The sequence below is a fragment of the Erithacus rubecula genome (genome assembly GCF_903797595.1).
Source record: "Erithacus rubecula genome assembly, chromosome: 23".
Classification (NCBI taxonomy): domain Eukaryota; kingdom Metazoa; phylum Chordata; class Aves; order Passeriformes; family Muscicapidae; genus Erithacus; species Erithacus rubecula.
In genome coordinates, this window is record NC_136675.1 from 7,245,253 (window position 1) to 7,272,902 (window position 27,650).

At 65.1% G+C, this 27,650-nt stretch overlaps 3 protein-coding genes across 4 annotated transcripts; 2 read left to right on the forward strand and 1 right to left on the reverse strand.

Moving 5' to 3' along the window:
• The first annotated feature begins 5,729 nt into the window (after positions 1-5,729).
• TMEM222 (transmembrane protein 222) lies at positions 5,730-13,476 on the forward strand. Its single transcript, XM_079325773.1, has 6 exons — positions 5,730-5,873; positions 8,508-8,592; positions 9,289-9,320; positions 9,935-10,031; positions 10,303-10,433; positions 11,342-13,476. Exons 1-6 carry the CDS (start codon positions 5,758-5,760, stop codon positions 11,427-11,429), a joined length of 549 nt encoding a protein of 182 aa, XP_079181899.1. The 5' UTR covers positions 5,730-5,757; the 3' UTR covers positions 11,430-13,476.
• Positions 13,477-16,040: 2,564 nt separating this feature from the next.
• SYTL1 (synaptotagmin like 1) lies at positions 16,041-21,689 on the forward strand. The gene is given in 16 exon segments (XM_079325573.1): positions 16,041-16,058; positions 17,706-17,964; positions 18,298-18,443; positions 18,524-18,632; positions 18,921-18,960; positions 19,221-19,314; positions 19,429-19,529; positions 19,769-19,834; positions 19,836-19,889; positions 19,980-20,146; positions 20,273-20,375; positions 20,473-20,634; positions 20,699-20,777; positions 20,850-20,949; positions 21,027-21,232; positions 21,541-21,689. Coding segments are annotated over 15 exon segments (1,785 nt in total). The 5' UTR covers positions 16,041-16,058; positions 17,706-17,746; the 3' UTR covers positions 21,681-21,689.
• Positions 21,690-22,568: 879 nt separating this feature from the next.
• CD164L2 (CD164 molecule like 2) lies at positions 22,569-27,233 on the reverse strand (the record flags this gene model as incomplete). Of its 2 annotated transcripts, XM_079325777.1 has the most annotated exons (6): positions 27,055-27,233; positions 25,415-25,519; positions 25,082-25,159; positions 24,739-24,804; positions 23,989-24,154; positions 22,569-22,652 (listed from the first exon to the last, which is right to left on the reverse strand). In XM_079325777.1, the coding sequence occupies exons 1-6, from the start codon at positions 27,137-27,139 to the stop codon at positions 22,646-22,648; spliced, it is 507 nt and encodes a 168-aa protein (XP_079181903.1). In that variant the 5' UTR covers positions 27,140-27,233. The 2 variants fall into 2 exon arrangements, with proteins under 2 accessions (XP_079181903.1, XP_079181904.1); XM_079325778.1 differs by lacking the exon at positions 22,569-22,652 and having other exon boundaries at positions 23,985-24,154.
• Positions 27,234-27,650: the final 417 nt, after the last annotated feature.

Consider the following 27,650-nt stretch of genomic DNA (forward strand, 5'->3'; position numbering starts at 1 on the left):
GTCTGTTGTTGAACAGAGGCTGCAGGAATTGGTGTGGGCAGGGGCCCCGTGGGCTCTGGTGTTCAGAGCCGGTGCTGAGCGAATTTATCCGGGTTTGGGCACTCAGAGCTGCCCGAGGGTGAGGGTTGGGAGCAGCTGCCTGGGAGGGGAAGCAGGTCCTGCAGAGCTGCTCCTGGGTCCCAGGGGTGTCCCAGACGCAGCAAAACCTTTCACACTCCTGAGTGGAGAGGGCAAGGCTGCAGAGCCCACCCTGCCTTGTGCCCCAAGGAGTCCCTTGGGCTGGGCTGGGAGCCCGGGGTGCTCTGGCTGAGCCCCCCTTCCCGAGGGACCTGCAGGGTGTTCTGTGCCAGCAGCAGCACCTCCCCTGCCTCACAGCACCAGCTTTGTAAAGGATTTCACAAACTCACTCTTCCCTCTGGGTTCCTGCTGCAAAACCTCCCAAACATTTCCTTGCTCTCCAAGCTGCAGGCCTTAAGGGAGAGCTGGAAAACCAGGCTGTTATTTGCAGAATCCATTTGAACCCTTCTCTTAAAAATTCCTGTTGGACACCTCTCAATGAAGGTCTTTTGAGGCCTCTTCATTTCAAATCCTGTCTGATATAAATTATTGCTTTAAAAGGCAGCTCTGCTTTAACAAAGCAATGAGCATCCATAGCTGGAATTGGCAATCAGCTAATTGGGTCAGCTCTTGGAGTGAGTGGTTGGAAGCCGAGTGTTCGAATTGTGGGTGGAAATGGGTAGAAGGACCCAGAAAATTAGTTTTATTTGTCATTTGGATGAGAGGATTGGGTTGAGGAGGCAGAGGAGGGATATGCTCTGGGATGTGGGGGGAGGAACAGTTGCAGCCTGACTGACAAATTCACTTTTCTCTGATGGAACTGTTGGCAGTGCCAGCAACAAACCTGCCAGGGGCTGGAGATGGTGCTGTGTGTGAGCACGATGGGAGCAGGAGCTGGGAGTGCTCCGGGTGCTGGGAGGAGCTCAGCCCCTGCTGCTGCAGGAGGGGAGGCTGATGGGGACCCCCTTTAGGGCTGGCCTGGAGAGGAGCTGCGTTCTGTCCTGGATTCCAAGGCTGGGAAATCACCAAAACCAGCACTCGGCTCTGGGAGCGCTGCCACGGGCGCCCCTCGTCCCTGGGGGAAGTGGAGCCCTGCGGGTTGGATCCCCTGTGTCAGAGGTGAAATAAATGGGATTTATTCATCACAAGGGAGAGGAGAGCAGGAACTGCAGTGACACGGAGAGAGAAAAGCGCAGGGCTGGAGCTGGGGGCTCAGGGCTGAGCCCGGCGTGGCCGTGGCCGTGAGCGATGGCACCGGCAGAGCCCAGGGACGGCTCTGGCCAGGAGAGGCTGGGGCAGAGCAGAGCAGAGCGGGGAGCGGCACAAAGCCCGGCCAGGACACGCGGGGCCGGTGTCCCCCCGCAGCCCAGCCTCGGTGACACTTCCAGCAGCTCCGGGGCTCTCAGTGTCGGGGGGAGGGATCTGCTCCGGTCCCGGCAGCCCCGCTGCCGCACGGGGCAGGTTCCGGGGCAGGGGGAGGTTCCCGGGGCAGGTTCCCGGGGCAGGTACCGGGGGCAGGTACCGGGGGCAGGGGGAGGTTCCCGGGGCAGGTTCCCGGGGCAGGATCCCGGGTCAGGATCCCGGGCAGGTTCCCGGGGCAGGTTCCGGGGCAGGGGGAGGTTCCCGGGTCAGGATCCCGGGGCAGGTTCGGGGGCAGGTTCCCGGGGCAGGTTCCGGGGCAGGGGGAGGTTCCCGGGGCAGGTTCCGGGGCAGGGGGAGGTTCCCGGGGCAGGTTCCCGGGGCAGGTTCCCGGGGCAGAATCCCGGGGCAGAATCCCGGGGCAGGTTCCCGGGGCAGGGGGAGGTTCCCGGGGCAGATTCCGGGGCAGGGGGAGGTTCCCGGGGCAGGATCCCGGGTCAGGTTCGGGGGCAGGTTCCGGGGCAGGTACCGGGGGCAGGTTCCCGGGCAGGTTCCGGGGCAGGGGGAGGTTCCCGGGGCAGGTTCCCGGGGCAGGTTCGGGGGCAGGTTCCGGGGCAGGTACCGGGGGCAGGTTCCCGGGGCAGGATCCCGGGGCGGGGGGAGGTTCCGGGGCAGGATCCCGGGGCAGGTTCGGGGACAGCGCTGCTGAACGGGAACTGGAGCGGCGCCCGCAGCTGCGGCGCCCCGGGCCCGCCTGGGGCAGGAGGAGCCGAATCGCGGCCGGGCCGGGGTCCAGCAGGGCTGGGTCAGCCCCGTGCCCCACACGGACCCCGGCAGGGCTCGGGGTGCCCGAGCGGCCCCTGTCCCGGGGCTGGGGCACGCACACAGCCCCGCGGGCAAGGCCCTGGCACAGCCTTTTGTTTCTGCTTGCACGAACAATGGTGGCACCATTCCTGCTCTGCACATCGATCCAGGGCTCTAGCCAGGCAAGAGAGCTGCAATAAAACCCCGGCCTTTAATTTTATGCATGGAGAACTTCTTACCTGCTCTCCCCTCCCTGTCCTCCCCCCCACAGCTCCTTTTCCAACTGCAGCTATTTTTCCCTGCTGACTTCAGGTGTTTTGTATTCTGCTTAGATCAATAGCAGCACAACAGCAGCAGCTTTCCAGTTGTCACCAGGAAGACCCTGCTGTCAGCTCCAGCTCAGCCGTGCTCTGCCGGGGCTGGAGAGCCCTCCTGCTTCCCTGGCAGACACAAAGAGCTGCACGGCAAACCAGTGCTCTATTGATTTCGGGTTTAATTATTTTTTTAAAATGCAGCCTGGGGAAAGCTGTGTTCTTGCCGAGCTCCGGCAGCTGGGTTTGCCTTCCTGCACTGGGTTTACGAGGGAGGGAAGTGCGTGAAGTGCCCCCGGGCCGGGCGGGAGGTGGCACTGCGGGGACACTGCTGTCCCTGCTGTCCCTGCTGTGCCTTTGCCAAGGAGCTGCTCCCTGGCGATATCCTGCTTAGCAGCTCCCAGCCATGAGCAGGAAGAGCAAATCCATTGCCTAATCCGACAAACGTGCCAGGACCACATTAGCTGATGTGAGCATTGGCCCTCACTCGTGGCTTTTTCACAATCTCTGATATTTATGTTGGCCTGGAGCAAATCAATGCTGGGGTTTTTTTCTTTGTCGAACAAAAAGTGTTCACTGGAACACGACCTTCGTGTGCATCTTCCATCCCAAGTGCCAGAATGGAATCATGGAGTGTTAAGGGTTGGAAGGAGCATCTCATTCCAGCCCTGCCACGGCAGGCACAGCTTCCCTTGGCTGCCCCAAGCCCCTCCATCCTGGCCTTGGGCACTGCCAGGGATCCAGGGGTGGCCACAGCTGCTCTGGGCTCCTGTGCCAGGCCCTGCCACCCTCGCAGGGAAGGATTCCTTCCTCTTACCCAGACTAACTTCCCCTCTTGCATTACTCTCTGTCCTAAAATAGGAAAACAGAAACCGAAGCACCAGCCATGGCTTCACTCTCAGGTGTTTGATCTCCTCAGCTTTCTCTCCTGTGGAGACTGTTTTGTGGATTCCCTTCCATCAGAGAGCTGAGTGCTCAAGGGGAGTTCCTGTGGCTGGCAGGAGAGGCCAGCTTGACAGGAAACCTCTGTGCCACTTTCTGTGGCAGCAGCCCTGCTCTGGGGGCAGAGATCACCCATCCCCTGGAACACAGAACACCCCTGGCTGGACTCAGCCTGGCCAGGGGGACGGGGCAGGGAAGGGAGAGCAGGACACAGAGCAGGGACAAGCCTTGGTGGAGGAAGGCTGGTCACAGTGGGAGCTGTGAGCTCGTGGTGAATGCTGGGTTTGTCAGTCCCCAAATCCAAGGCCACCTTGGCTCTGTGCCACCTCTGTGCCACGTGCAGGGAGGGACAAGGCTGTTTTTGGGATTGCCAGCCCTGGCACAGCAGCTCTCCTGGAGCTGCTCCGTGCCCTGAGGGAAGCACGGCTGTGCGTGAGAAGGAAATGAGGAAAAGGTGGCAGGATGCAGAGGCTGGGAGGGGGCACCGGCAGCTCTCCTGCCCCCTGGGGCAGAACATCCCCTCCTGGGCTGGGCTGGGGCTGCCCCAGCCCCCCTGTGGTCTCACTGTGCTCCCGGGGGCAATCTGCAACAAGCACATTTCTCCAGTGTCCTCGTACAGTCTGAATTTAACACCCAATAAAGCCAATAAAGTTCTTTTCTAGCCCCGTTTCCCTCTGCAGAGGCTGCTGCTCTGGCAGCTCCCCCCTGTCCCGGGGGCTCCGTGGGATGGTGATTCTGCTTTGGGCTCTGCTGCCGGCCCCGGGCGGGGAGGGGGCTGCATTTGGGGTCGGGAGGGGCTGCGGGCTGGATTTGGGGTCCGGAGGGGCTGCGGGCTGGATTTGGGGTCCGGAGGGGCTGTGGGCTGGATTTGGGGTCCGGAGGGGCTGTGGGCTGCATTTGGGGTCGGGAGGGGCTGCGGGCTGGATTTGGGGTCCGGAGGGGCTGTGGGCTGGATTTGGGGTCGGGAGGGGCTGCGGGCTGGATTTGGGGTCCGGAGGGGCTGTGGGCTGGATTTGGGGTCGGGAGGGGCTGCGGGCTGGATTTGGGGTCGGGAGGGGCTGTGGGCTCCAGGTTGGGGCTGTGGGGCTGTTTCTGGGGCTGGGCCCCGGCCCGGTCCCATTCCCGTTCCCGGTCTTATCCTGTTCCTGTCCCATCCCGTTCCCAGTTCCCCGTTCCCGTTCCCTGGTCTTGGCCCTGTCCCGTTCCCGGTTCCCATTCCCGTTTCCTGTTTCCCGCTCCCGTTCCCATTCCCCGTTCTGTTCCCGTTCCCATTCCTATCCTGTTCCCGTTCCGTTCCCGTTCCTGTCCTGTCCCCGTTCCCATTCCCATCCCGTTCCCCGTTCCCATTCCCTGTTCCCGTTCCCATTCCCATCCCGTTCCCTGTTCCCATTCCCGTTCCCCGTTCCTGTCCCATTCCCATTCCCTGTTCCTATCCCGTCCCGTTCCCGTTCCTGTCCCGTTCCCATTCCATTCCCCATTCCCATTCCCCGATCCTGTCCTGTCCCCGTTCCCATTCCCCGTTTCCCGTTCCCATCCCATTCCCGTCCCGTTCCCCGTTCCTGTCCCATTCCCATTCCCATTCCCATCCCCGTTCTGTTCCCGTTCCCGTTCCCGTCCCGTTCCTGTTCCATTCCCATTCCCATTCCCATTCCCATTCCCATTCCCATCCCATTCCCATTCCCATTCCGTTCCCATTCCCGTTCCCGTTCCCGTTCCCCGTTCCCGTTCCCGTTCTCATTCCCATTCCATTCCCATCCCGTTCCCCGTTCCCGTTCCCGTTCCCATTCCCGTTCCCGTTCCCATTCCCATTCCCATCCCGTTCCCCGTTCCCGTTCCCCGTTCCCATTCCCGTTCCCATCCCGTTCCCCGTTCCCGTTCCCGTTCCCATTCTCATTCCCATTCCCATTCCCATCCCGTTCCCGTTCCCCGTTCCCATTCCCGTTCCCATTCCGTTGCCCGTTCCCGTTCCCGTTCCCCGTTCCCATTCCCATTCCCATCCCGTTCCCCGTTCCCGTTCCCCGTTCCCATTCCCGTTCCCATCCCGTTCCCCGTTCCCGTTCCCGTTCCCATTCCCATTCCCATTCCCATCCCGTTCCCCGTTCCCGTTCCCGTTCCCGTTCCCGTTCCCGTCCCGTTCCCCGTTCCCATTCCCGTTCCCATTCCGTTCCCGTTCCCGTTCCGTTCCCGTTCCCCGTTCCCATTCCGTTCCCCGTTCCTATCCCGTTCCCGTCCCGGAAGTGCTCCGGGCCCGCCGGAAGTGACGCGCGGCGGGCGCGCCCCGGGCATGGCGGCGGCGGAGCCCGGGATGAAGCAGTTCAATGGCGGCGGCGGCGCCGCGCCGGACGCGGAGCGCGGCCGCTTCCCGCACTGCGTGGTGTGGACCCCGATCCCCGTCCTGACGTGAGCGCGGCGCCGGGGCCGGGGCGGGCCGGGCTCGGGGCAGGCACGGGCGGAGCGGCGGGGCCGCGGCCGGGACGGGACCCCCTCAATGACCGGGACGGGACCCCCTCAGTGCCTGTGACGGGACCCCCTCAATGACCGGGACGGGACCCCCTCAATGACCGGGACGGGACCCCCTCAGTGCCGGCACGGGACCCCCTCAGTGCCCGGGACGGGACCCCCTCAATGCCCGGGACGGGACCCCCTCAGTGCCCGGGACGGGACCCCCTCACTGCCCGGGACGGGACCCCCTCAGTGCCGGGACGGGACCCCCTCAGTGCCCGGGACGGGACCCCCTCAATGCCCGGGACGGGACCCCCTCAGTGCCTGTGACGGGACCCCCTCACTGCCCGGGACGGGACCCCCTCAGTGCCCGGGACGGGACCCCCTCACTGCCCGGGACGGGACCCCCTCAGTGCCCGGGACGGGACCCCCTCACTGCCCGGGACGGGACCCCCTCAGTGCCCGGGACGGGACCCCCTCAGTGCCTGTGACGGGACCCCCTCAGTGCCCGGGACGGGACCCCCTCAGTGCCGGGACGGGACCCCCTCAGTGCCCGGACGGGACCCCCTCAGTGCCCGGGACGGGACCCCCTCAGTGCCCGGACGGGACCCCCTCACTGCCCGGGACGGGACCCCCCTCAGTGCCGGGACGGGACCCCCCTCAGTGCCCGGACGGGACCCCCTCAGTGCCCGGGACGGGACCCCCTCAGTGCCCGGACGGGACCCCCTCACTGCCCGGGACGGGACCCCCTCAGTGCCGGGACGGGACCCCCTCAGTGCCCGGGACGGGACCCCCTCACTGCCCGGGACGGGACCCCCTCAGTGCCTGTGACGGGACCCCCTCAGTGCCGGGACGGGACCCCCTCAGTGCCCGGGACGGGACCCCCTCAGTGCCCGGGACGGGACCCCCTCAGTGCCGGGACGGGACCCCCTCAATGCCCGGGACGGGACCCCCTCAGTGCCTGTGACGGGACCCCCTCAGTGCCCGGGACGGGACCCCCTCAGTGCCCGGGACGGGACCCCCTCAGTGCCCGGGGCCGCCGCGCCCTGAACCGGGCCCCTCTCCCCTCTGATCCCCTCTCGCCCCCCTGGATCCCCCTCCCCTTTGTCGGGACCTTCTCCGGGTCCCCCCCTCGCCCCTCCCGAGTCCCCGCTGCCTGTCCCGGCCCCGGGAGCGGCTGGTTCCTGCAGCCTTCCCGGTCGTGGGGCTGGTTCCGCCGCCCGGGCTGTCCCGCACGGATCCGGGGCTGGTTCCGCTGCCCGGGCTGTCCCGCACGGATCCGGGGCTGGTTCCGCTGCCCGGGCTGTCCCGCACGGATCCCGGGAAGGCTCCGCTGCCCGGGCTGTCCCGCACGGATCCGGGGCTGGCTCCGCCGCCCGGGCTGTCCCGCACGGATCCGGGGCTGGCTCCGCTGCCCGGGCTGTCCCGCACGGATCCGGGGCTGGCTCCGCCGCCCGGGCTGTCCCGCACGGATCCCGGGAGGGCCGGGCGGGGCCGCCGGGCGGGGGCAGCCCGTGCGGGGGCGGTGGGTCCCGGCGCGCCGCTGTTGGTGCCTCGGGGCTCGCTGCCGTGCCGGGCTCTGCCGCGGCCGTGGGAAGGGGCAGAGCTGTGCCGTGGGGCCGGCTGGGCGCAGCCAGGCTTGTTTTTGCAGCCTGCTCTTCCCCGGCTCCGTCAGGTGACGTTTGTTTGCTCGCAGTCAGGTACAAGCTGTGGTGTGGGCTGTGCCGGGATCGGGAGCTCGCCCGGGACAGGCTGCACTTCCCCTCCTGACGCCTCTTGTATCTCCTCTCTTTTTCATTGCTTAAAATTTTCACCTCAGCCTGTTCCTGGAGGATTTTTCCAGAGCTTTGTAACATTCCTAACCCCGGTGGGAGTGCAGAAGGGAGCTGCCAGAGCCACTCAGTCCCTCAGGGAGAGAGAAATCAGGAGATCAAACCCGAGGGTGCTGTAGCGTGTGGGGGAGGACTGGAATGTGAGCTGGAGTGTTCACTCCTGTGTGATGGTGATGGAAGGAGCTGCACATGGGTCTGACAGTATAGCTACAGATATTTGGATATACATCTGAGCGTGGAAGGGGGTTGGGATATTGGTCTGCTGCTCCCTGGGGCTGTGAGTGTCCATCAGGGAGAAGGGCTGTGAAACAGTGGGATCATTTAGGGGAGGGAATGCTGTTCCCAAAGCCAGGAACTCAGTTTTCTGTCTGAGCTTCAATCTAGGTTGCAGTGGGAAGCTGCAGCGTGCTGGGAAGGTGGGCAGGGTGACCTGCTTTTGGTTGCTGGAGTGGAAAGGCCGGTTTTCTCCAGGGCAGCTCCTGCAGGATCTGATCTCTGTGCTTGGCTGCACAGAGGGGTTTGTGTGGGCACTGGGCTCCCCTTCCCTGCCCAGGTGTGTGCAGGGCCCTGTGCAGTGTGCTCTGCTCTCTCCAGCCTCCTGCCCTGGGGCCGGGGCTGTTCATCACTGCTCTCCTCCTGCCGTGTCCCGTGCAGCCCTGTCCCCAGCTCCGTGTCCCTGGCTGTCCCTGGGTGTCCCTGTGTCCCTGTGTCCCTGTGTCCCTGGCTGTGGCAGGGCTGATCCCCTGTCTGCTCCCTGCAGGTGGCTGTTCCCCATCATTGGCCACATGGGCATCTGCACCTCGGCCGGCGTCATCCGCGACTTCGCGGGGCCCTACTTCGTGTCTGTGAGTATCTGCTGAGCTGCTGCTGGGCTCCTGCTGGGCTCCTGCTGAAATTCCTGATGCAATTCCTGCTGCAATTCCTGCTGAGCTGCTGCTGCAATTCCTGCTGAGCTGCTGCCGGGCTCCTGCTGCAATTCCTGCTGAGTTCCTGCTGGGCTCCTGCTGCAATTCCTGCTGAGTTCCTGCTGCAATTCCTGCTGCAATTCCTGCTGTGTTCCTGCTGGGCTCCTGCTGCAATTCCTGCTGCAGCTCCTGCTGAGCTCCTGCTTCCCCTGCTGCTCCCCTGCCCCGGGGGTTTCTGAGCCAGCCCTGCCTTCTCCAGCTCCATTAACACCTTTAGCTGGTTTTGAGGATCTGGGATCCTCACTGGAGCTCATTTGGTGGCATGATAAATAATGGCTAGTTTGGTGAGAAGAAGGGGGGAAAAAATTTTGTATTCCAGGCTCTAAATCAGAGGTTTGGACTTTAAATTATCTTAATTCTGAGTAGCTGAAGTGCCTAGGCACTTGTAGGAAAGTGGTGTCGCTGTGTGGAGTGTAAATATGCCCATGGCCAGAGCAGAGAATGGAAACAGTGGGAATCCAAAGCCAGGCACAGCAGGATTGGTGTCTGGGGCAGTGGGATCACCCAGCCAGCACCATCCATGCCCTCAACATTGGCTTCCTCCTCCTGAGACAGTTCTCCTTTTTTCTTTTCTAGGAAGACAACATGGCATTTGGGAAACCTGTGAAGTAAGTGCTGTGTGTTGGTGTTAAACTGCCCTGCAGTTCCTGGGGCAGACCTGCTGTGACATGGCTTTTCCAGGTGCTCACTCACCTTGGTGGCTGCTGTGTCTCTGCTTTTCAGGAAACCACTTAAATTAAATCTTTTAAGCAGCATGGTGGTGTTAATAACCAGAGCTGTGTGGAGCCTTTGTTAGAGAAAAGGCAAAGAAAAGGCTGAACCATTCTAGGATGATGTTAGCAAGTGCTCTGAGTAAACACTGCCTGCCTGTGCTGAGAACTGTGCCACTCACATCCTGGCAGGGCTCTGGGGACAAGGGCCTGGGCTTGTGTCTCGGGTCAGGCGTGTGTTTGGAAGGGCTGGGAGGTTGCTTTGGGATGTGGGAGCAGTTCAGGGCAGTGCCTGTGCCCTGTGGTTTCTCTCTGGGTGTGAGGGTGCTGGGAGCTGGGCTCTGCATGCCAGAGCTGCTGCCTCTATCCGGGGCAGGGCGTTGGGCTCAGTGCCCCTCGTGGGGCCTTTGCAGCTCAGCACACTGTGACTCCACCATCCCCCTGGGAGGAGCAAGCAGTGAGGGAGCTGCAGCAGTGGTGCAGTGCAAAGGAAGCTGTTCTCACCCTTCCAGGTACTGGAAACTGGATCCCAGCAAAGTCTTTGCCACGGGAGCCAACGCGTGGGACACGGCCGTGCACGACGCGTCTGAGGAGTACAAGCACCGCATGGTACAGCCTGTGCTGCTGAGGGAGGGGGGCAGGGAGGGGGCACCCATCCCACAGGGGTGCCCAGGGACACCCTGGATACCCCATCCCTGCTGCAAGGCTTCAGGGCCAGCTTGGAGCAGGGTCCATCCAACCCAGACCATTCCCCACCACACAACTCTGCAGTGCTTTGAGGGGATTCCTCCCCAGCACTTGGCTCCTGGAGCCACCAGGGCTCTCCACCAGGATCAGGAAACCTCAGGGACAGGATTCCTAATCCCTTTTTGTGTTCTAGCACAACCTTTGCTGTGACAACTGCCATTCCCACGTGGCCCTGGCCTTAAACTTGATGAGATACGATAACAGCACCTCGTGGAACATGGTGAAACTGTGCTTCTTCACACTGCTCTATGGGAAATACGTCAGGTGAGCTGAGGGACAGGCTGCACTCAGCAGCAGGAGGGGCTCTTCCCTTCTCCTGAGCCCCCTGAGGCATCACCTGGCCCATGGAGAAGGGACAAGCATCCCCCCAAGCTGTGGGTGGAGCTGTCACTGCCTGTGCTCAGCAGGAGAAGCAGGAGTGCTTGCTGGGTTGCACTAGATGCTGCTCCCAAAATACTGTTTGGCTGCTGATTTGGAGTGCCTGGAATTTGGGAAATGCTGGCTAAAGCAGATCTCCTTCTGTGTTGTCTTCTGGCTGGGTTAGGTCAGAACATAAGGTCGCAGGATGGCTTCTCTCCAAGGATTACTGGTTTCCCTCCCCTCTCTTGAATCTTGTTTACATAAAAACTGGTCTGATTTCCAGCTGCTGTGGAGCTTCCAACTGGAGTGGGGAGGGAAACCCCGAGCTTTCCTTAAGGAAGGGGTTTTGAACCTCCATTTCAGCTCCTGTGCCTGAGAAGGAGATTCTGTGAGGGATGCCCTATATGAAACTCCATTTCTGTGGTCTCCCCTGTTCTGGAAGAGCTTCTTTACCTGCTTTTGGGCAAGGATAGCTCCAGCTGCCTTGGTTAAATCCACCAGCAGTCAGAATAACTAGCCCTGTGGTAAAGGGTTTCATGTTTTGTGGCCTCCTGTCACCATTCCTGTCTGTGCAGGTATGAAATGGGCTTCTCTTTGACTTAATCTAAGCTGGAAGGAGACTCCAGCCCTGTTGTTTGTGATACATTTATTGTGGTTCTGGTTGAGTCTGAGTTTTTAACACTGAATTTCCAGGGTGGGGTGTGTGGTGGTGCAACAGGTAGCAGTCATGCATCTGATTCCTCCAGTTTTTCTCCCATCCTTTTGTCTCTGCTGATTCTCACATTTAAACCTTCCCCCTTTCCCTCCTGCAGCATAGGGGGATTTGTGAAGACCTGGCTGCCCTTTGTGCTCTTCCTGGGGGTGATTGTGACCGTGGTTCTGACCCTGCACCTGCGGTGATGGCAGCCCTGCCCCCTGAGCACACAGAGGAAGGAGCTGGGACTGATCCAGGGATGGAGGCCTGGGGCTCTGGGAGCCTTTTCCAGGGCAGGTGGCAGCCCCACTGCACTGTGCCAGCTCATCTCAGTCTCCTGGAGTTGGCTTCTTTTCCTCCTGTTCAGTTCTGGCCATGGCATCTCTCGGTGCCAGGGTTCTGGAAGCTTCTGCTCCCTCCCTTTCTGCAGCTGGGGAGCTGGGGATGGGACCAGGACACCAGAGGGTGGGCACCTTTGCTTTCAGTGCCAAGAAAAGCCTCCAGGCAGGCTCTGCCTCCTGCAGTGGCACGGGCAGATGCACCTTGGGAGGGTCTCTCTGATCACCTGCTTTCCCCTCTTCACCTGATGCTTCCTCCAGGTCCCTGGGTCTCCAGTCAGGAGCTGCTGTTTCCCCTGTGGCACATCTCTCCAGAGGGAAGGTGGGGTTCTTCTGGGAGGAGGGGGTGCCCCAGCACTCAGCCATGGCCCAGCAGTGGCTGTTGAGGTGGGACCCTCCTGAGGGATGCTCTGGGCAGGGCCAGCTCTCCTGGTGCTGCCGGTGAGCCTGGAAAGGCAGGAAAGCCCAAGGGCTGCCTTGGGAAGGGCTCCTGGCAGGGTGCCCCCCTTCAGGAGCCTGCTGCAGCTTTGGGAGGCAGCCCCTTGTCCCTTTTAGCTTGTGCCAGAGGAAACAGCACTCCCCTGCTTCTCCTCGGGCTCTCAGTTGCTAATTCTGGCACTGCACTCCTCACAAGGCTCTTGTTCCCCTTTGATCCCCGTGCAGCTGCAGCAGAGAGGCTGAGCCTGGGGCTGGGAAACCTCAGTGGGAGCAGCACCTGAGCCTAGAGCTGAAAGGAGGAGCTGGAGAGGCTGGAAGTTTCCTGTCTGACTGGGCTTGGCAAGCTGGGGCAGTGGCTTTCTCCTGGCTAGGACTGAGGAATGGTTTAGGGAGCTTTGCAGAGCGCAGCTGGCACAGGGGCTGTGCAGGGGTCACTGTGAGGAGCACAGCTTGTGCAGGGGGTGTCCCCCAGTGCCAGGCAGGGAGGGGCTTTGGATGTGACCTGGAGCCCCTTCTGCAGCTGGGTCTGCTCTGCAGGTGCTGATTTTGGGGGGCTCTGAGCCCGGGGAGTGTTAAAGCCAAGCCTGGGCTGCAGGGTCATGTGCAGCTGAGCAGGTCCCTGCTGAATGCAGAGGTGAGAGAAGAGCTTTTCCACCCATACCTGAAAAATCAGCTCATCACTCCAGAACCTGGTGGGTTCTAAGGAATCCATTTTGAGGAGTGCTTGTGCCAGCAGGAAGGCTTTTCTGGGGTCCCAGCCATGTCTGCAGCTTCCTCAGCCCTCTGGGCTCTCAGACCCCTCCCCATGTGCCTCTCCCCCTTCCCTGAGCCCTCCAGCCACGGGAGGGTTGGACCCTCCTGAGCTCGTTTCTGTGTTTCCCCCTCTTCCTCAGTCACTTTTACATCAGCCCTTCCTCCTGCTGCTCATCCCTGTCCCTCTCTCACCCCCCTGTGCCCTTCCCCAGCAGCTGGAGCTGCAGCAGCTCTGTGCAGTGGTTCCCTGCCTGTGGGGAGAGTGGGGTGGAGGCTGCTGAAGGCTGAAATCCCTGTCAGAGAGAGCCTGGATGGAAGGCTGAGCTCTGTTCTGTGCCCAGGGGCCGAGCCCAGCCGGGTGGGAGAGGGGAATGAGCCTTTCCCTGCGTGTTGGGTTCTGTGTGATTCCTTGGGGTGCCCAGCCCGGGGCTGGAGCCCCCTCAGCAATAACCGTTTTATCCATGATCTCTGCAAGAATTGCCAAAGCTGGGACTTGGGGGTGCCAGGGGGCCCCCGGACTTCCACATCCCCACTGTGACATTCCCTCTGGTTTGCTCCTGATGCTCTTCAGCACAGGGAGTTTGGAATGGCGAGGGCGAGCCCCCGTCCCTCATCCTTTGTTCCCTTCATCTCTGCGGGGCGCTGGGTTTCTTTGTAAATATTTAAACTCTGCTTCTGTGGTTTCATAATCCCGACGGCAGGGAAATAAACTGATTTCTGTGGATATCTCCAAGTGCTGCTCTTCCCTCCTGCAGCCCTCAGCCAGGCAGGGTTGGGATCAGGGTCTCTCCTGCCCGAGGGAGCTGCATCCTGCAGCTCCCACACCTTTGGCTTTGTGAGCTCGCCCTTTTCCCACTCCAGGGAGAGCTCACAGCCCTGCTGCTGGGAAGGAGGTTTGGGGCAGGAGAATTCCCCAGCCCTGCAGTGCAGGAAGAGCTTGTGGGATTTAATGTGGGGTCTCGATGTCTGGGCAGGGGCAGCCAAGTGTTGTGGGGTGGGAGATGCTTTTTTCCAAGGCTGATTCCCTCCAGCTGTGAGCAGCTTCCCTTTTGTCTCTCCTGTGTCCTTTTTTCCAGGAGGCACAGCTTTCCCAGCTCACTCCCTTCCCAGCCCCGAGTCCCCTGTCCCCAGGGGAGGGGACGCCTGTCCTGGCCCTGGGGCTGCCTGGAGCAAAGAGCCAGGCTCATTTCCCCTCTGCCAGCAGGATCTGGGCTGCGAGCAGGGAGAGCTGCGCCTGCTGACTGCAGATGCAGCCGCTGATTTTCTGTTCCATCTGATATCCAGAGGCTGAGCGGTGGGGGGGAGCACATCAGCCTTCAAATTAGGTTGTGTCCGAGGCCAGGGGATTTCATGGTGCAGCCATTTTATGGAAAAGCACCTGGATCCTCCTGCTGTGCCCCTCCAGGCAGCCTCGGCTCCCGGGGCTTTATCCCACACGCATCTGCCCGGAAGGTGAGGTGAGGATGCCGAAGCCCTCGGGGCCGCCTCCCAAGCCTGGCAGGAGTTCCCAAACCCGCTGCTGCGGGGGACCGGGGCGGGGTGTGGGAGCTGAGCCGGCTCAGCTGGGGGAACGCGGGGTCGGAGGGGTGCGGGGGTGCCCAGGGCAGGGGGCTGAGGGCGAGCCCCGCTCCCCTCCGGGCTCTCAGCCCAGCCCCGGAGCCAGGAACGCTGCAGGATGGAATGTCAGCATCCATCCCAGCTGCCTCTGGTTCGCTGATCCCGGAGTGAGCCCCGAGTGTGACCGAGCCCAGCGGGGCTGGGGGTCCCCGGCTCCCCCATGGAGCCGCCTTTGAAGTGGGGTCACTCTTTTGCAGCTGCCAGAGGGGAAGCTCCAGGCGGCCCTGTGGCTTTGGGGGGACACGTGGGTGTTCTTCCCCACCTCCCAAAAATCCACCGCTGGGTCTCTGCCGATCCTCCAGCTCGGGCTCCTGCCTCAGTTTCCCCGCAGGAGAACCAGACTTGCCTGCACTCCCAGTCTGGGGCTGGGAGCAGGCTGGGACTCGCTGCTGGCCCGGGGCTGCCCACGCACCCCCAAAACGAGACAAAGCCTGCTCCGTGCCTGTGGCTGCTCCTCCGAGCTGCTCCAGGGGCTGGCTGCAGGAAACCGTCCCCGAGGGCTGGCCTGGCTCCTGGCTCAGCTGTGCTGCTGGCCAGGGCCCTCCTGGGTGCCGCTGGGCTGCTGCAGCCTCCGTCCCCAGCCCCTGAGACCCAGCAAAGGGCCCGGGGGGAGCCAGAGCTGAGCCCCCAGCCCACGAGGAGCCCGGTGGGGACTCAGTGTCCTCCTGTCATTGTCCCCCTGCAGCTCCAGGCTGCATTCCCAGCACGCCCAGAGCACGGATCCCATTTCTCTGGCCCCCTCACACCAGAGCTGAGCCCTGCGCGCCCTGCAAGGGAGAAAGGGGAGAGTGGCCCACGGACAGACACACCAAGCCGCTGCTGAAGTCTCATTTCCTGAGAAACCAGGCTAAAAATAACCCCCTTTTCTTGCGGTTCTGTGCTCGGCAGGTGCTGCATCTCACACTGAAGCCGGGGGGAGCCTGACCCCCACCCCAGCCCTGTGCTCCTGCGGGGTTTGTCCCTGCCTGGCACTGCTGGCCCCATCCTGCGAGGGGCTGAGCCCCAGGGTGGTGCTGGGTGCCAGGACCCCCGGCCATTCCCATTGTTCCCGGCGGGATGGGGGTTGTGGGGCTGGATTGGGAATGTGGGGTGGGAATGGGAGGGGTTTGAGGAGGGGGCTGGGGCCGTCCCGTGGGCTGGGAATGCGTTATGGGATGGGGGCCATGGAGCCGAGGACACCCTGGGGATGGGGGTCCTGCAGAGCCCCAGGGACCTGGTGTTGCTCCCCACTGGGTTTTTGGGGTGGGGGGGCTGCAGGGGCCAGGGACTGCTCGCCCATGCCCAGCACAGACCAGTCCTCCCAGTTCTCCCAGTGCAGCCCAGCGCTCTCCCGGGAGCCCCAGCGCCTCCTCCTGCCCCCAGCACCCCTGTGACACCCGGCTGGCACACCCCCCACCCCATGCCCCCTTCCACCCCCTCGGCTTCGAGTCTCCACCAGGCTTGGGGTCCCCCCGTCCCGGGGCGCATCCCCCCTGCGCCACCCCTTCCCAGGCGCCTGGCGCCTCCCAGTTCAGCCCAGTTCAGTCCCGTCCGGCGGGTGCTGCCGGCTCCAGTCCCTGCTTTCGTGCCGCCGGGCGCGGAGGCGCTCGCAGGGCTGCGGTTGAGTCACCCCGGGCAGCACCCAGAGCCGGGGGTGGGACCGGGGGCGCTGGGGGGCGGCGAGCCACGGAGACCCCGTCACCTGGGCAGGTGAGTGGGGGCGTGGGGCTGAACCCGCCAAGGGGGGGCTGCGCCGGCTCTTTGGGGGCTGGGGGGGGTCCCCGGCTCCTCCCGCCCCTCTTGGGGGGCTGCACGCCCCTCACCCCCCCGCTCTGCTCCCCGGGGAGAGCCGTGGGCTGGGGGCACTCACGCGGTCAGGGGTGAGCTCTGCTGTCCCCACGCTGTGACAGGGCCTGGCTCTGCCCGGGGTCACCCCCGGGATGGGGGCTGCGGGGGGGTCCCGCTGTGGGGCTGTGCTGCGATCCGCCGGTTCCTGCGGGTGCTGGGGTTCACCCCGGAGGGGCTGGGCCTGCGTGCATTTTGGGGAGGGGGTGTGGGGGGTGTTTCACGCCGTCCGGAGCCCTTTTCCACCTTGTCGGGCTGCCTGCAATGAAAAAAGGGGGACTGTGGCTCGCTGGGGAGGTTGAACTGGTTTGACTGGTCCCCGTGCGGGGTAGGGGGCCGGGTGCCCAGCACCCCTCTCACTCTGGCGGGGCTCTGGTGCTTCACAGCTCGGTTTTGGGGTCCCCGCAGGGAGCCGAGCAGCACAGCAGCGCCTGGCTCAGACTTAGGTGACATTTTTAGGTGGCGGCTCTGTTCCGGGGTGACCCCCCCGTGTGCCGGCGGTAAACAGGATACGAGCGGCTGCGGCGGGGAGAGAGCGGCAGCATCACCCCAGCCCGGGGGGAGCCGGTTCGTGTCCCCCCAGCCCCCTCCCGGGCCCATGTGGGTGTCCCAGGTTCCTGTCCTGAGGGGGCCGGGGGTGTTGGGGTTCCCCTGTGTGTGATGGGGGTCCCTGGGGCTGGTTTGCTGGGGCTGACCTGGGCTGGGGTCCCCAAACGTGGGGCGGGGACAGGGCCACTGGTGGAGGTGGGACACCCCAGCCGCGCCGGGCTCTGTGGGTGCCCAGGGACACGGGGGGCGCCCGGGGGTGCCCAGGGGGTGCCCGGGGGGTCCAGGCGGATCCTGCCCCACGGCTGCTGCAATTTCCTGCCCTTGGTGGCAACAGGCAGCGCTTTCCCAACACTGGGGGCAGGAAGGGCCGTGAGGCAACGCCGGGCATGGGGCAAGAGCCCTGTGGGAGATGCAATGAGCTGAGTTCGGTCTCAGTCCGGTTCGGTCTCAGTTCGGTTCGTTCTTAGCCCGGTTCGGTCTCAGTCCGGCTCGGTCTCAGCCCGGCTTGGTCTCAGCCCGGTTTGGTCTAAGCCCGGGCTCGGTCTCAGCCCGATTCGGTCTCAGTCCGGCTCGGTCTCAGCCCGGCTCGGTCTCAGTCCGGTTCGGTCTAAGCCCGGGCTCGGTCTCAGCCCGATTCGGTCTCAGCCCCGTTCGGTCTCAGCCCCGTTCGGTCTCAGTCCCGTTCGGTCTCAGCCCGGTTCGGTCTCAGCCCGGTTCGGTCTCAGCCAAGCCCTGCTGTCCGTGTGCCGGTGCAGCCCTGGGGCAGGGGCAGGGGCAGGGGCAGGGGCAGGGGCAGAGCCAGCCCTTGGCAAACACGCTGGGCAAACACGGGCCGGGATCAAGGCGGGGCTGGCACGGAGCCGCGGCGGGAGGAGCCGCGCTGTCCCCGCGCCCCCCGGGCTGTGCCCCGCGGGCGGGCACGGGGCTGTTCGGGGGTGCGCTGAGCTCCCCCTTTCCTCCCAGCAGGATGGCCGAGGGGGCTCCTGCCCGAGGTGCCTCTCCCGATGTTGGCATCGCTGGTGCACGCCCGGAGCGCTGAGCCCCCCGCGCCCCCCTGCCCGGCCCCCCGCGCTGTCCCCGCGCTGTCCCCGCGCCCCGACATGGCCCTGGAGCCCGGGTCGCTGCTGGACCTGAGCTTCCTGACGGAGCAGGAGCGCAGCTGCATCGCCGAGGTGCTGCGCCGGGACTGGCTGCTCCGGCGGCGAGAGCAGGGGCGCATCAGGTGGGCCGGGGGTCCCTCAGGGGCAGCAGGGACCCCCGGGAGCGGTCAGCTCGGGGACATCACCCCTGGGGACACAGCCAGGTCCCCTTTTCACCTGGTGATGGCGTCACCCACTGAGCTCAGTCAGGGGAAAGCCCCCGGTTTGTCACACCAGCACCGAGGGTCCCCCATGCCCCGGGAGGGGGTGGCTCTGTCCCCCAGACTCTTTTGGGGTGGTTGGTGTCACCCAGACCCCGCCGGAGCAGTTCCTTGGGTTGGGAAGGCTCTGGGGAGTGGTATGGGGCCGGTGGCAGTGCCAGGGCGGGGGTCCCAGTGTCCCCTCCCGCCCCCCAGCAAACTCCGCAAGTCGGTGTCGGACCCGGCGCGGCTGCGGATCCTCACCGGGGACTGGTTCAGCGACGCGCGGGCCCGGCGGCACCAGCAGCCGCTGGGCTCCGACCTGGTGCGAGCCTCCATCCGCCGCAGGAGGCGGCCCCGGGGTACGCGGGGAACGGGGGGAACGGGGATTGGGGGATGGGGGGAACGGGACTGGGCCCGCTGAGCTCCCCGATGTCGCCAGGAACGGGGGAGCTGGAACGTGACCCCAGTCTGGGCGAGCTGGAGGCCATCGACGAGCCTCTGGCAGAGGAGAGGGAGGATGAGGATGGAGCCTTGGAGACGGACGAAAGGTGAGGAAAGGGAGGAAGGAAGGAAAGGGCGTCACCCCAGGGGTGCCCCGGGCTGTGGCATCTCCCCGGTACCCGCTGGGGGGGCACAAGGGGGCTGGAGGGGGAGCAGAGCCCTCGGGCTGGTGCAGTCAGGGCTGGGGTCTGCCCGTCACTCCAGGGTCTCCATCTGCCCACCACTGTCTGTCCACCATCCCAGTGTCCATCTGTCCATTATCACAGGGTGTCCCACTTTCTCGGTGTCCATCTGTCCACCATCGAGACCAAACTAACGGTGCTCTCTCCCCACAGTTCCCCCACAGAGGAGGTGCAGGAGGCCCCTGAGCCCCAGGTGGGTGCCTGGGTGGGGTTTGGGCAGTACCTGACCCCCGGTGGTTGGTGGGGGTCGCCCTGCAGCGCCCCCAGGGCCCTCCCGAGGCTGTTCTGAGCCTGGAGCGATCCTGAGCCCTGGGGAGCAGCGGGAAATGTCCCACACAGTGTCCCTGGGGTGTCCCACGGGTCACCCCTCAGCTGTTTGGAGCACAGAGGGCTGTGGGGAGCAGCTGGGGGAGGAGGGGGCGCCGGGGTCCCGTTCTCACCCTTCCCTCGCAGCCCAGCCCCCCCGCCCCGGCCGTGGAGGGGACCCCGATGTCCCCGCTGCGGGGTGACATCCCGGCGAGGGAGCAGGACAGCCCGGCACAGCCAGGTACGGGATGGGGGGTGTGCTGTGGGGGGATGGGGGGCTGCAGCCCCCAGCGCTGCTCACCAGCCTCCCTGGGGTCCCCCTCCTGCCCTGGGCACGCCCCCCTTGTCCCTGCAGGTGACACAGCGGGGGAGAACGGCCTCGGCTCATCCAGCAGGGAGGAGGAGGAGGATGAGGAGGAGCCGGACTCGGCACAGAGCAGCCACAGCGCTGGGCAGGTGGGAGGGGACTGGGGGCGCTGTATGGATTTTGGGGAGGGCTCTATAAGATTGAGGGAGCTGGAGAGGGGTGCAGGGAGTTTTGGAGGCAGCTGTGTGGGGTTTTGGAGACCTGGGGGACTGAACAAAGCCAGCACAGCGTGGGCTGTGGCCAAGCACCAGACACTGCTGGGAGCTGGGTGTCCTCAGTGGGTCTGCGGGCCCAAGGAGGAGGTGCTGACCCCTCTTTGCATTTCCAGAGACCAGAGACCCCCCAGACGGATGAGACACCCCCAGACCCTCTGTACCCACAGAACGGCCACACCCCCCCCGAGCCTGCTGAGCACCAGCTCCTCCGTGTCCAGCCTCAGCTCCTCCACGGTACAGGGCTGGGAATGGGACTGGGAATGGGACTGGGAAGGGGACTGGGGGCTCCCCCCAGCATCCTGACCCCCCTGTGTCCCCCCGCAGCTGAGCGGGAGCCTGATGAGCCTGTACAGCGAGGGGGAGCTGGGCCGGGTGCCCGTGCGGGGCTGTGTGCAGTTCTCCCTGCGCTACCACCCGGGCCAGAAGGAGCTGCAGGTTCACGTGCTGCGCTGCCGCGAGCTGGCCGAGGCCAAGAGGCAGCGCTCGGACCCGTGAGTGCCCCACCCCCGGCACTGCCCACCCCGGCCCCGCTCCCCCAGCCCGTTTCTTGGCCCCAGGCACCGCCCAGGGGACGCCCCCGCTGCCCCCCGCTCCCCCAGCCCGTTTCTTGGCCCCAGGTACATCAAGACGTACCTGCTGCCCGACAAGTCCAACCGCAGCAAGCGCAAGACCGCGGTGAGGAAGAGGAGCTTGGATCCCGTCTTCAATGAGACCCTCAAGGTTCCTGACCCTCTTTTGGGGAGGGTTTGGAGGGTCCCACGGTTCACATGGGGCGGGTGGGGGTGGATAATCTCACCCTGTGTCCCCTCTGCTCTAGTACAAGCTGGACAAGAGGGACCTGCAGGGCCGGACCCTGAACCTCTCCGTGTGGCACCACGACAGCCTGGGCAGGAACCTGTTCCTGGGGGAGGTGGAGGTGGCCCTGGGCACCTGGGACTGGGCCAACACTCGCCCCGAGTGGTTCAGTCTGCAGCCACGGGTGAGCCCCTCGGCCCCCAGCCCCGCTGGTGGCGCAGTGCCCCCGTAACCCCCCTGTCCTCCAGATGCCCGTCCCCTCGGACGGCCTCGCCAGCCGGGGCAGCCTCAACCTGGCGCTGAAGTTCATCCCCGCGGGCTCGGAAGGTGAGAGGGGCCCGTGGGTGGGGGGGGGATGGGGGTGGCACTGCAGGGTGCCCTGACCCTTCATTCCCTCAGGAGCGGGGATGCCACCCACGGGCGAGCTGCACATCTGGGTGAAGGACGCTCAGAGCCTCATCCCGCTGCAGAGCGGCACCGTGGACGCCTTCGTGCAGTGGTGAGGGCGGGGGTGGCACCTGGGGGCAGCCGGGGGGGCCCTGCGGAGCGCCCCCCGCTCACCCCCTGCCGCCCCAGCTACGTGCTGCCCGATGACAGCAAGGCCAGCCGGCAGAAAACGCGGGTGGTGAAGCGGAGCCTGAACCCCCTCTTCAACCACACCATGGTGTACGACGGCTTCCAGGCCAAGGACCTGGGCGAGGCGTGCGCCGAGTTCACCCTCTGGCACCACGAGGCCTTTTCCAAGCGCCAGCTGGGCGGAGTCCGCCTCAGCCTGGGCACCGGTGAGGGGGGACCGGCCCCGGAGCCCCAGGGAGTGAGGGGGGGACCCCAAATCCCAGACCCCCAGGGGGTGAGGGGAGGGACCCCAGCCCCGGACCCCAAATCCCAGACCCCCAGGGGGTGAGGGGAGGGACCCCAGCCCCGGACCCCAAATCCCAGACCCCCAGCCCCGGACCCCAAATCCCAGACCCCCAGGGGGTGAGGGGAGGGACCCCAGCCCCGGACCCCAAATCCCAGACCCCCAGCCCCGGACCCCCTCCCCAGCGTGGCCCCGGTGCCACAGGCCGGGTGACACGGCTCTGTCTCCCAGGGAGCAGCTACGGGCTGCCGGTGGGCTGGATGGACTCGACGCCGGAGGAGCGGGGAGTGTGGCAGCAGCTGCTGCAGCAGCCCGGGCGCTGGGTGGAGGCTCTGCTGCCCCTGCGCACCAACCTGGTGCCACGGGCGTAGCCGGCGGGGCTGGGGCAGCGCTGTGCGGGCTGGGGGCTGTGCCCTCCCCTTCAGCAGCAATGAAGTGGCGCCAGAGGCACGGCTGGCAGCTTTTTATTGCCGTGGGCACGTCTGGGGGGTGTTTATTGCACTGGCCTCCATACCCTGACTTGTCCCTTCGCTGTGGGGCTGGAGCTGCTGGGTCCCGCTGCTCCTGTCACTGTCCTGCCAGCCCCGGGGCTCCAGTGGCCTTGGGTGGGGCGGGGGAGTCACTGCTCTACCGGGATCCCCCTTTTCTTACCGGGGTACCCCACACCGGGCTGCCCTGTCCCTTTGGGACCCACACCGGGTCCTTGTCCCTGGTCACTGGGAGCACTGGAGTCACTTGGGCCGCCCACGAGTACTCGCTGTGGGCAGGAACAGCCAAATCCCCAAAGGTGTTTCTGTAACCAGAATCTCCCGGGACAGCACCCTGCTGGGGCTCCGGGGTGACAGGAGGAGGGTGACAATGACACAGACACCAGAAATTACAGGAAAATCCTTTATTGGTTTCTGTCCCCCCAGTTCCAGCTCGAACTCTGCCCCTGGGGCTGGGGCCAGCAAAGGGACCCCCATGGCCACGAGTGCTGTGATCCCTGGGTGCCCTGGGCAAGCACAGGGTGGGGGACCCAAGGTGGGATTCTGGGCTGGATGGGCCCCCCTTGCCCAGCTGCATCCCCTGGGGGCAGCCAGAGGGTGCAAACCCCCGGAGCACCCCAGGGACAGGGATGGGGGCATCACCCTGCTGCCACACCCTCCTGGCCCCACCCTGCTGGCCCCACCCTGCTGCCGCACCCAGCTGGCCCCACCCAGCTGCCACACCCTGCTGCCACACCCTGCTGGCCCCAGCTTTGCATAGTCGTGGTGGGTGGGCGTGGGCGGGGTGACACCAGCAGTGGCCTCTTCACCCGGGGAGGGCGGGGACAGCGACCCCCAGCCTGGGGCCCTCAGATCCTGGTGCATCGGACAGAGAGGAGACGTGGCAGGAAAGGTCCTGGGGGGCTTCACTCAGGGGTCCCAGCCCCTCGCAGCCCCCCAGGGAGTGTCCCAGTGCCCACCCACCCCGTGGTTGGACCCCCCTGCACCCCCAGCCACAGCAACCCCCGGACACACACGGACACCACCTCGCAGAGTTTAATGGGGGCAGCCCGAGCTACAAGTGTCACCCCACAGCACACGACACGCAGCCCCCTCCCCAAAACAGCACACAGAAAGAGGGTGGGGGAGAGGGGACCCCCCCAGAGCACACAGAGGCACAGCAAAAGCACACAGCAAGGCCCTGGCTCCGCTCCCCTGGCGGGCACGGGGGGCACGGGGGGCTCAGGGCATGGTTGGGTGCTCTGCTAGAGGGAAAAGCACCCACGGGTTCCCGAGGGGAAGGGGGACCCCCGGCGCACCGAGCCTCAAGGGTGTGGGTCAGGGGGTGCTGAGAGCAGACAGGGGGCTGCCGGGGCCACACTGGGAGCCCTGCAGGCTGTGCTGTCACGGAGGCTCAGGGTGAGGGGGCTGCACCCCACTGTGGGGAGGCTGGGGACACTGGAGACACCTCACCCAGGTGGCAGAAGGGGCTCTTTGGGGCTGCACCCCTGAGGGGCTCCTGAGGGGACCCCCTTCCTTTCCATCCCTAACAACTCCTAGAAAACAGCAAAAACAGCTGGGAAACACCCAAACAGCGCCATGCAAACCAGGAGGGGGGTCCACGATCCCCCCGTGCCCGGGGAGGTGCCAGGGGAGGGTGAAGCTCTGGGGGTGCGGGGGGACACCCCCTCCCCACTGCTCCCAGAACCTACTGGTTGTCCTCTCTGGCAGCGTGGAAGGAAACAGAGAGAGGGCAGAGCCCCCTACGTCAGACACAGCGACCCCCGGGACGGGCAGAGCACAGAGACCCCCGACTCAGCTCCAAGAGACGGACCTGGGACCCTCCCGCTCCCTGCGGGGCTCAGAGCCAGGATCCAGCCAGACACCGGCAGACAGAGGGGCAGGACAGACGGACAGACGGACAGGCAGGGGACATGAACCCACCCCTCCATCTCCCAAACCATCCCCTGCAGGGCGAGGGGGGCTGGCACAAGGAGCCACGGGACACAGGGCACAGCAGAGCGGAGAGACAGGACAGGGACAGGGACAGGACAGGACAGGACAGGACAGGACGGGGCATGGGCAGACACAGAGACGGGACAGGGACAGGGATAGGGACAGGGACAGGACAGGGACAGGACACCCCAGGTGACCCCCTGACTCCAAGGCTGGGCTCGCCCCGGGTCCCCCCCAGCCCAGTCCCTGTCCTTACAGCGTTTGGTAGGTGCTGTCCTTTGACTTGATGAACTTGATGACGAAGAAGGCGACGGCCTGGACGCAGAGCACCAGCACGATGCCCCCGATGAAACTCGCCGTGTCGAAGCCGGGCGGGTGGAACTCGGGGCTGCCCGTCAGCGGGGCGCTGGTGGTGGTGGTCCCTGCTGGCCAGGGAAAAGGGCAGGTTTAGGGAGTTCTGGGTGCAGTTGGCATCCCTGAGCACACATGTGGAGCAAAGAGAGGGGATTGGGGTCTGTGAAGGAACCAGTGGCTGCACAGGGAGGAATGGAAGCTGGGATGTCTCCACCAACGAATGTCGGGATGGGCTCAGCCCCTTTCCATGCCAGAGCAGCTGGAGCTGCAGGAAAGGAGCCAGTGGCAAAAGGATCCCAGTGGGATCAATAATTCAGCAGGCTCCAGGCTCTGGTTACCCACTGCAATGAGCCCAGAGCTCTCCAGTTCCCCTTTACTGGAAGCGGCTCCTTTGCTCCCAGCCAGGCTGGAGGTGGCGATTCCCAGCAAGGACCGAGTCAGGGCTTGCTCAGGATGCGGGTCACGAGTCACTGCACTGCCCCGTGCAGGGAGAGGGGACGGGGACAGAGCTGGGGCCTGGCACAGCCCTGGGGGCAGCTCCGCTCATCCCTCCCACAGGGGTGTGAAACAGAGGGGGAAGAGCCTTGATGGGACAGCACTGACCCCTGGGGCACCCAGGACCCCCATCCCACCCCTCCCCAGACCCACTCACTTGTGGGGTGTGTCACTGGCTCCTTGCTATGGGATCGTGGAGGCTCTTCCGTGTGCGACTTCAGTGCTGGAGAGGGCAGGGACAGAGGGAAGGGGTAAAAGGGGTGACAGGGACATTGCCACACAGCCCTGCAGCCGTGTCCCTGTGCTGGTGGTGGGATTTGATCCCCGTGGCCCTGGCACCTGCAGCAGCAGGTCAGAGGGTCTGGGGGTTTGGGGTTCAGGGCTCTGGGGGTTCGGGCTCTGGGGGTTCAGGGCTCGGGGGGTTTGGGCTCTGAGGGTTCAGGGCTCGGGGGGTTCGGGCTCTGGGGGTTCAGGGCTCGGGGGTTCGGGCTCTGGGGTACCTCGGCACACGGCGCTGCTGTTGTAGAGGGCGCAGCTCTCCCGCACGGCCGAGCCTCTCCGCACGCAGCTCCCGGATTCTGCGGGAACAGGGAGCAGAGCTGTCCCAGGCCCCCAGACCGGGACAGGCAGTGGCTGCCCTGAGGGTCCATCTGAGGGGAGGGGTCTCAGAGCTGCACCCCCGCAGGGCAGAGCCCCAAACAGCTGAGCTGGGCCTTGAGCAGCTCAGTGAAAGCAGCTGGCACCGGGCACCCGATGGTGCTGAGTGCCGGCACCACCCGGGCACGGCTGGGGAGGGGTGGTGAGAGCCCCTCCTGTGCCAGCCCAGCCCTCACCTGGCTCCTCCGGGGTCCCGCAGCCCACCCAGACGCAGTCGGTGCCGTTGTGGGGGTGGCTGCTGCCCGTGCACATCTCGCAGGACCTCAGCTTGCCACACTCGCCTGCCAAAGCCAGGGAAAAGCCATGAGGGCAGGGTGAGCGCCCCTCCCTCGGGCGGTGGGGTGGGGGCTGGACCCCCAGCTCCATGGAGGGGCAATTCTGGTGATGCAGCAGGAGGAATGAGGGCACATGCAATAGCACCTGGCCCAGCAGCCCCGTCCCCACGGGGTGTTCATCACCAGCCCCCCAGCGAGGGGCCCCCCGCAGCCCCCAGCACCCCCAGCTCAGGAAACATCCCCCAGCCCCAGCGCTGGGATCTGGGAGCTTTCGGTGGGGGTTGAAATGAGGTGAGGAGGCAGCTCCAGCCTGGTCGGGGTTACCTGAGCAGTGTCACCTCTGCCCACCCGGGCCACCCCGCGGGACCCCCGCTGCCCCCGGCCCGGGGGGGCCGTGAGTCACTCTGGTGTTTGCGGAGCTGCTCTTCCCCCACACGCGCTCATCATTAATTTACAGCGCTGTCTGCCGGCGAGGGAGGCTGCGAGGAGCTGCGGCCGGCCCTGCCCGCACCTCGCCGCCTCCCACGCCCGCGTTTGCAGCGTCCCGGGAAAGAGCCGGGAGCCATTCCCCACGCTGGGTGCGTCTCCCTGCTCCGGGGGCAAACCCTCCTCGCAGGGCTGGCAGGAGGCTCTTGCGGGCTGCATTCATTCCCCCGGGCTGGCTCCCCAGGGAACAAGGCATCTCTGCCGGCAGCGCTTCCCACCACACCGCTTCCCCTTGCAGGGACCAGCTGGAGCCCCCCAGCTTTTCGGGGTCCCTGAAAACCACGCCCGACTGATAGAAAATCCCCTTTCCTTCTTTCCCAGGAAAAGCCAAGGGGGCAACTGGTGGCTAAGGAAGCGGAGATGCTGCGGCCCCATTGCCATGGCTACAGGAGGGGGAGGTGGGCACGCCGCTGGCCCCCCCTCCCAGCATTTGGAGACCTGCCGGGAGCCAATGGGAAAGTAGGACTTTGTTCGCAAGGGTTTAGGCAGGTTTATAATTTATTTTTATCGCGGCAGTCGCAGGAACAGGCGTTTGAGCCCAGCGCTGTCAACTCCCGCTGCTGCCGGCAGGTGTGGGGAGGGAGGGGATGGAGGGGGGCAGCGGGGCCGGCTGGGGGCAGCCCCCCCTCACGGGCGCTCTGGGAACACGCGTGGGTCCCGCCGGGATCAGTCAGGGTGGAAATTGTCCCTGCAGCACCGGGGGATGGGAGAGGGGGAGCGGAGGAAGCCTGGGCTTTGCATAATTAATGTCCGGAGTTGCAGCAGCTCGGGAAGGAGGTGACGGCTCCGTTTCCCTCTCCCCCACGAGATCCCCGCACTTTTTGGGGAGCAGCTGGGACCCTGCTTATGCCGCTGCAGCCCAGCGCAGCCCCCTGGCCCTCGGGGGTCGCAGCCCCCCGAGCGTGGCTGGGAGCGGGGGTCCCTCTCCCCCAAACCAAAGCGACCGAGTCCCGCGGGGGCGAGAGGAACCCCTGGGAGAAAACCAACCCCCACAGAAAAGTTGAGCTGCCCCGAAGCCGCGAAGGCCCGAGCTCCCCTCCCGCCCCCGGCCGTACCTGCGCGGGTGGGAGCGGGTCCCTGCGCGCACAGCAGCGCGCACAGCAGCGCGCAGCGCAGCGCCGCGGGGCCCGGCGGGGCCATGGCCCGGCCCGGCTCGGCCCGGCTCGGCCCGGTCCCGGCGGAGGGGTGTCCGCGGATCTCCCGGGAGAGCGCAGCGCAGCAGATGCGGGAGGCGGCCCGGTGGCGGCGGGGGAGGGGGGCGGCCCCGCCTCGTCCCGCCCCGCCCCGCCCCGCCCCGGCCCGGGGTGTGGGGGTCCCTGCCGGGGGGCGCCACCCCCCGTCACACGCACACCTTCATATCGGCCGGGGGAAACGTGGGGCTGCAGGGTCTGCGCTCCCTGGGCACACCTGTAACACCTGTAACACCTGTAACACCTGTACATACCTGTACACAGCTGTACACAGCTGTACACAGCTGTAAATACCTGTACACAGCTGTACATACCTATACACACCTGTAACACCTGTACACGCTTGTACACAGCCGTATATACCTGTAACACCTGTACACAGTTGTGCACACCTGTACATACCTGTACATACCTGTACACAGCCGTACACACCTGTACACACACCTGTACACAGCTGTACA

What these genes read in the sequence shown, in the direction of transcription:
- TMEM222 (XM_079325773.1), top strand. Translation starts at nt 5,758, where the DNA reads ATGGCGGCGGCGGAGCCCGGGATGAAGCAGTTCAATGGCGGCGGCGGC. An exon ending in CGGGGCCCTACTTCGTGTCT is followed by an intron (nt 8,593 to 9,288) that starts GTGAGTATCTGC and finishes TTTCTTTTCTAG; the next exon opens with GAAGACAACATGGCATTTGG. An exon ending in AGGAGTACAAGCACCGCATG is followed by an intron (nt 10,032 to 10,302) that starts GTACAGCCTGTG and finishes TTTGTGTTCTAG; the next exon opens with CACAACCTTTGCTGTGACAA.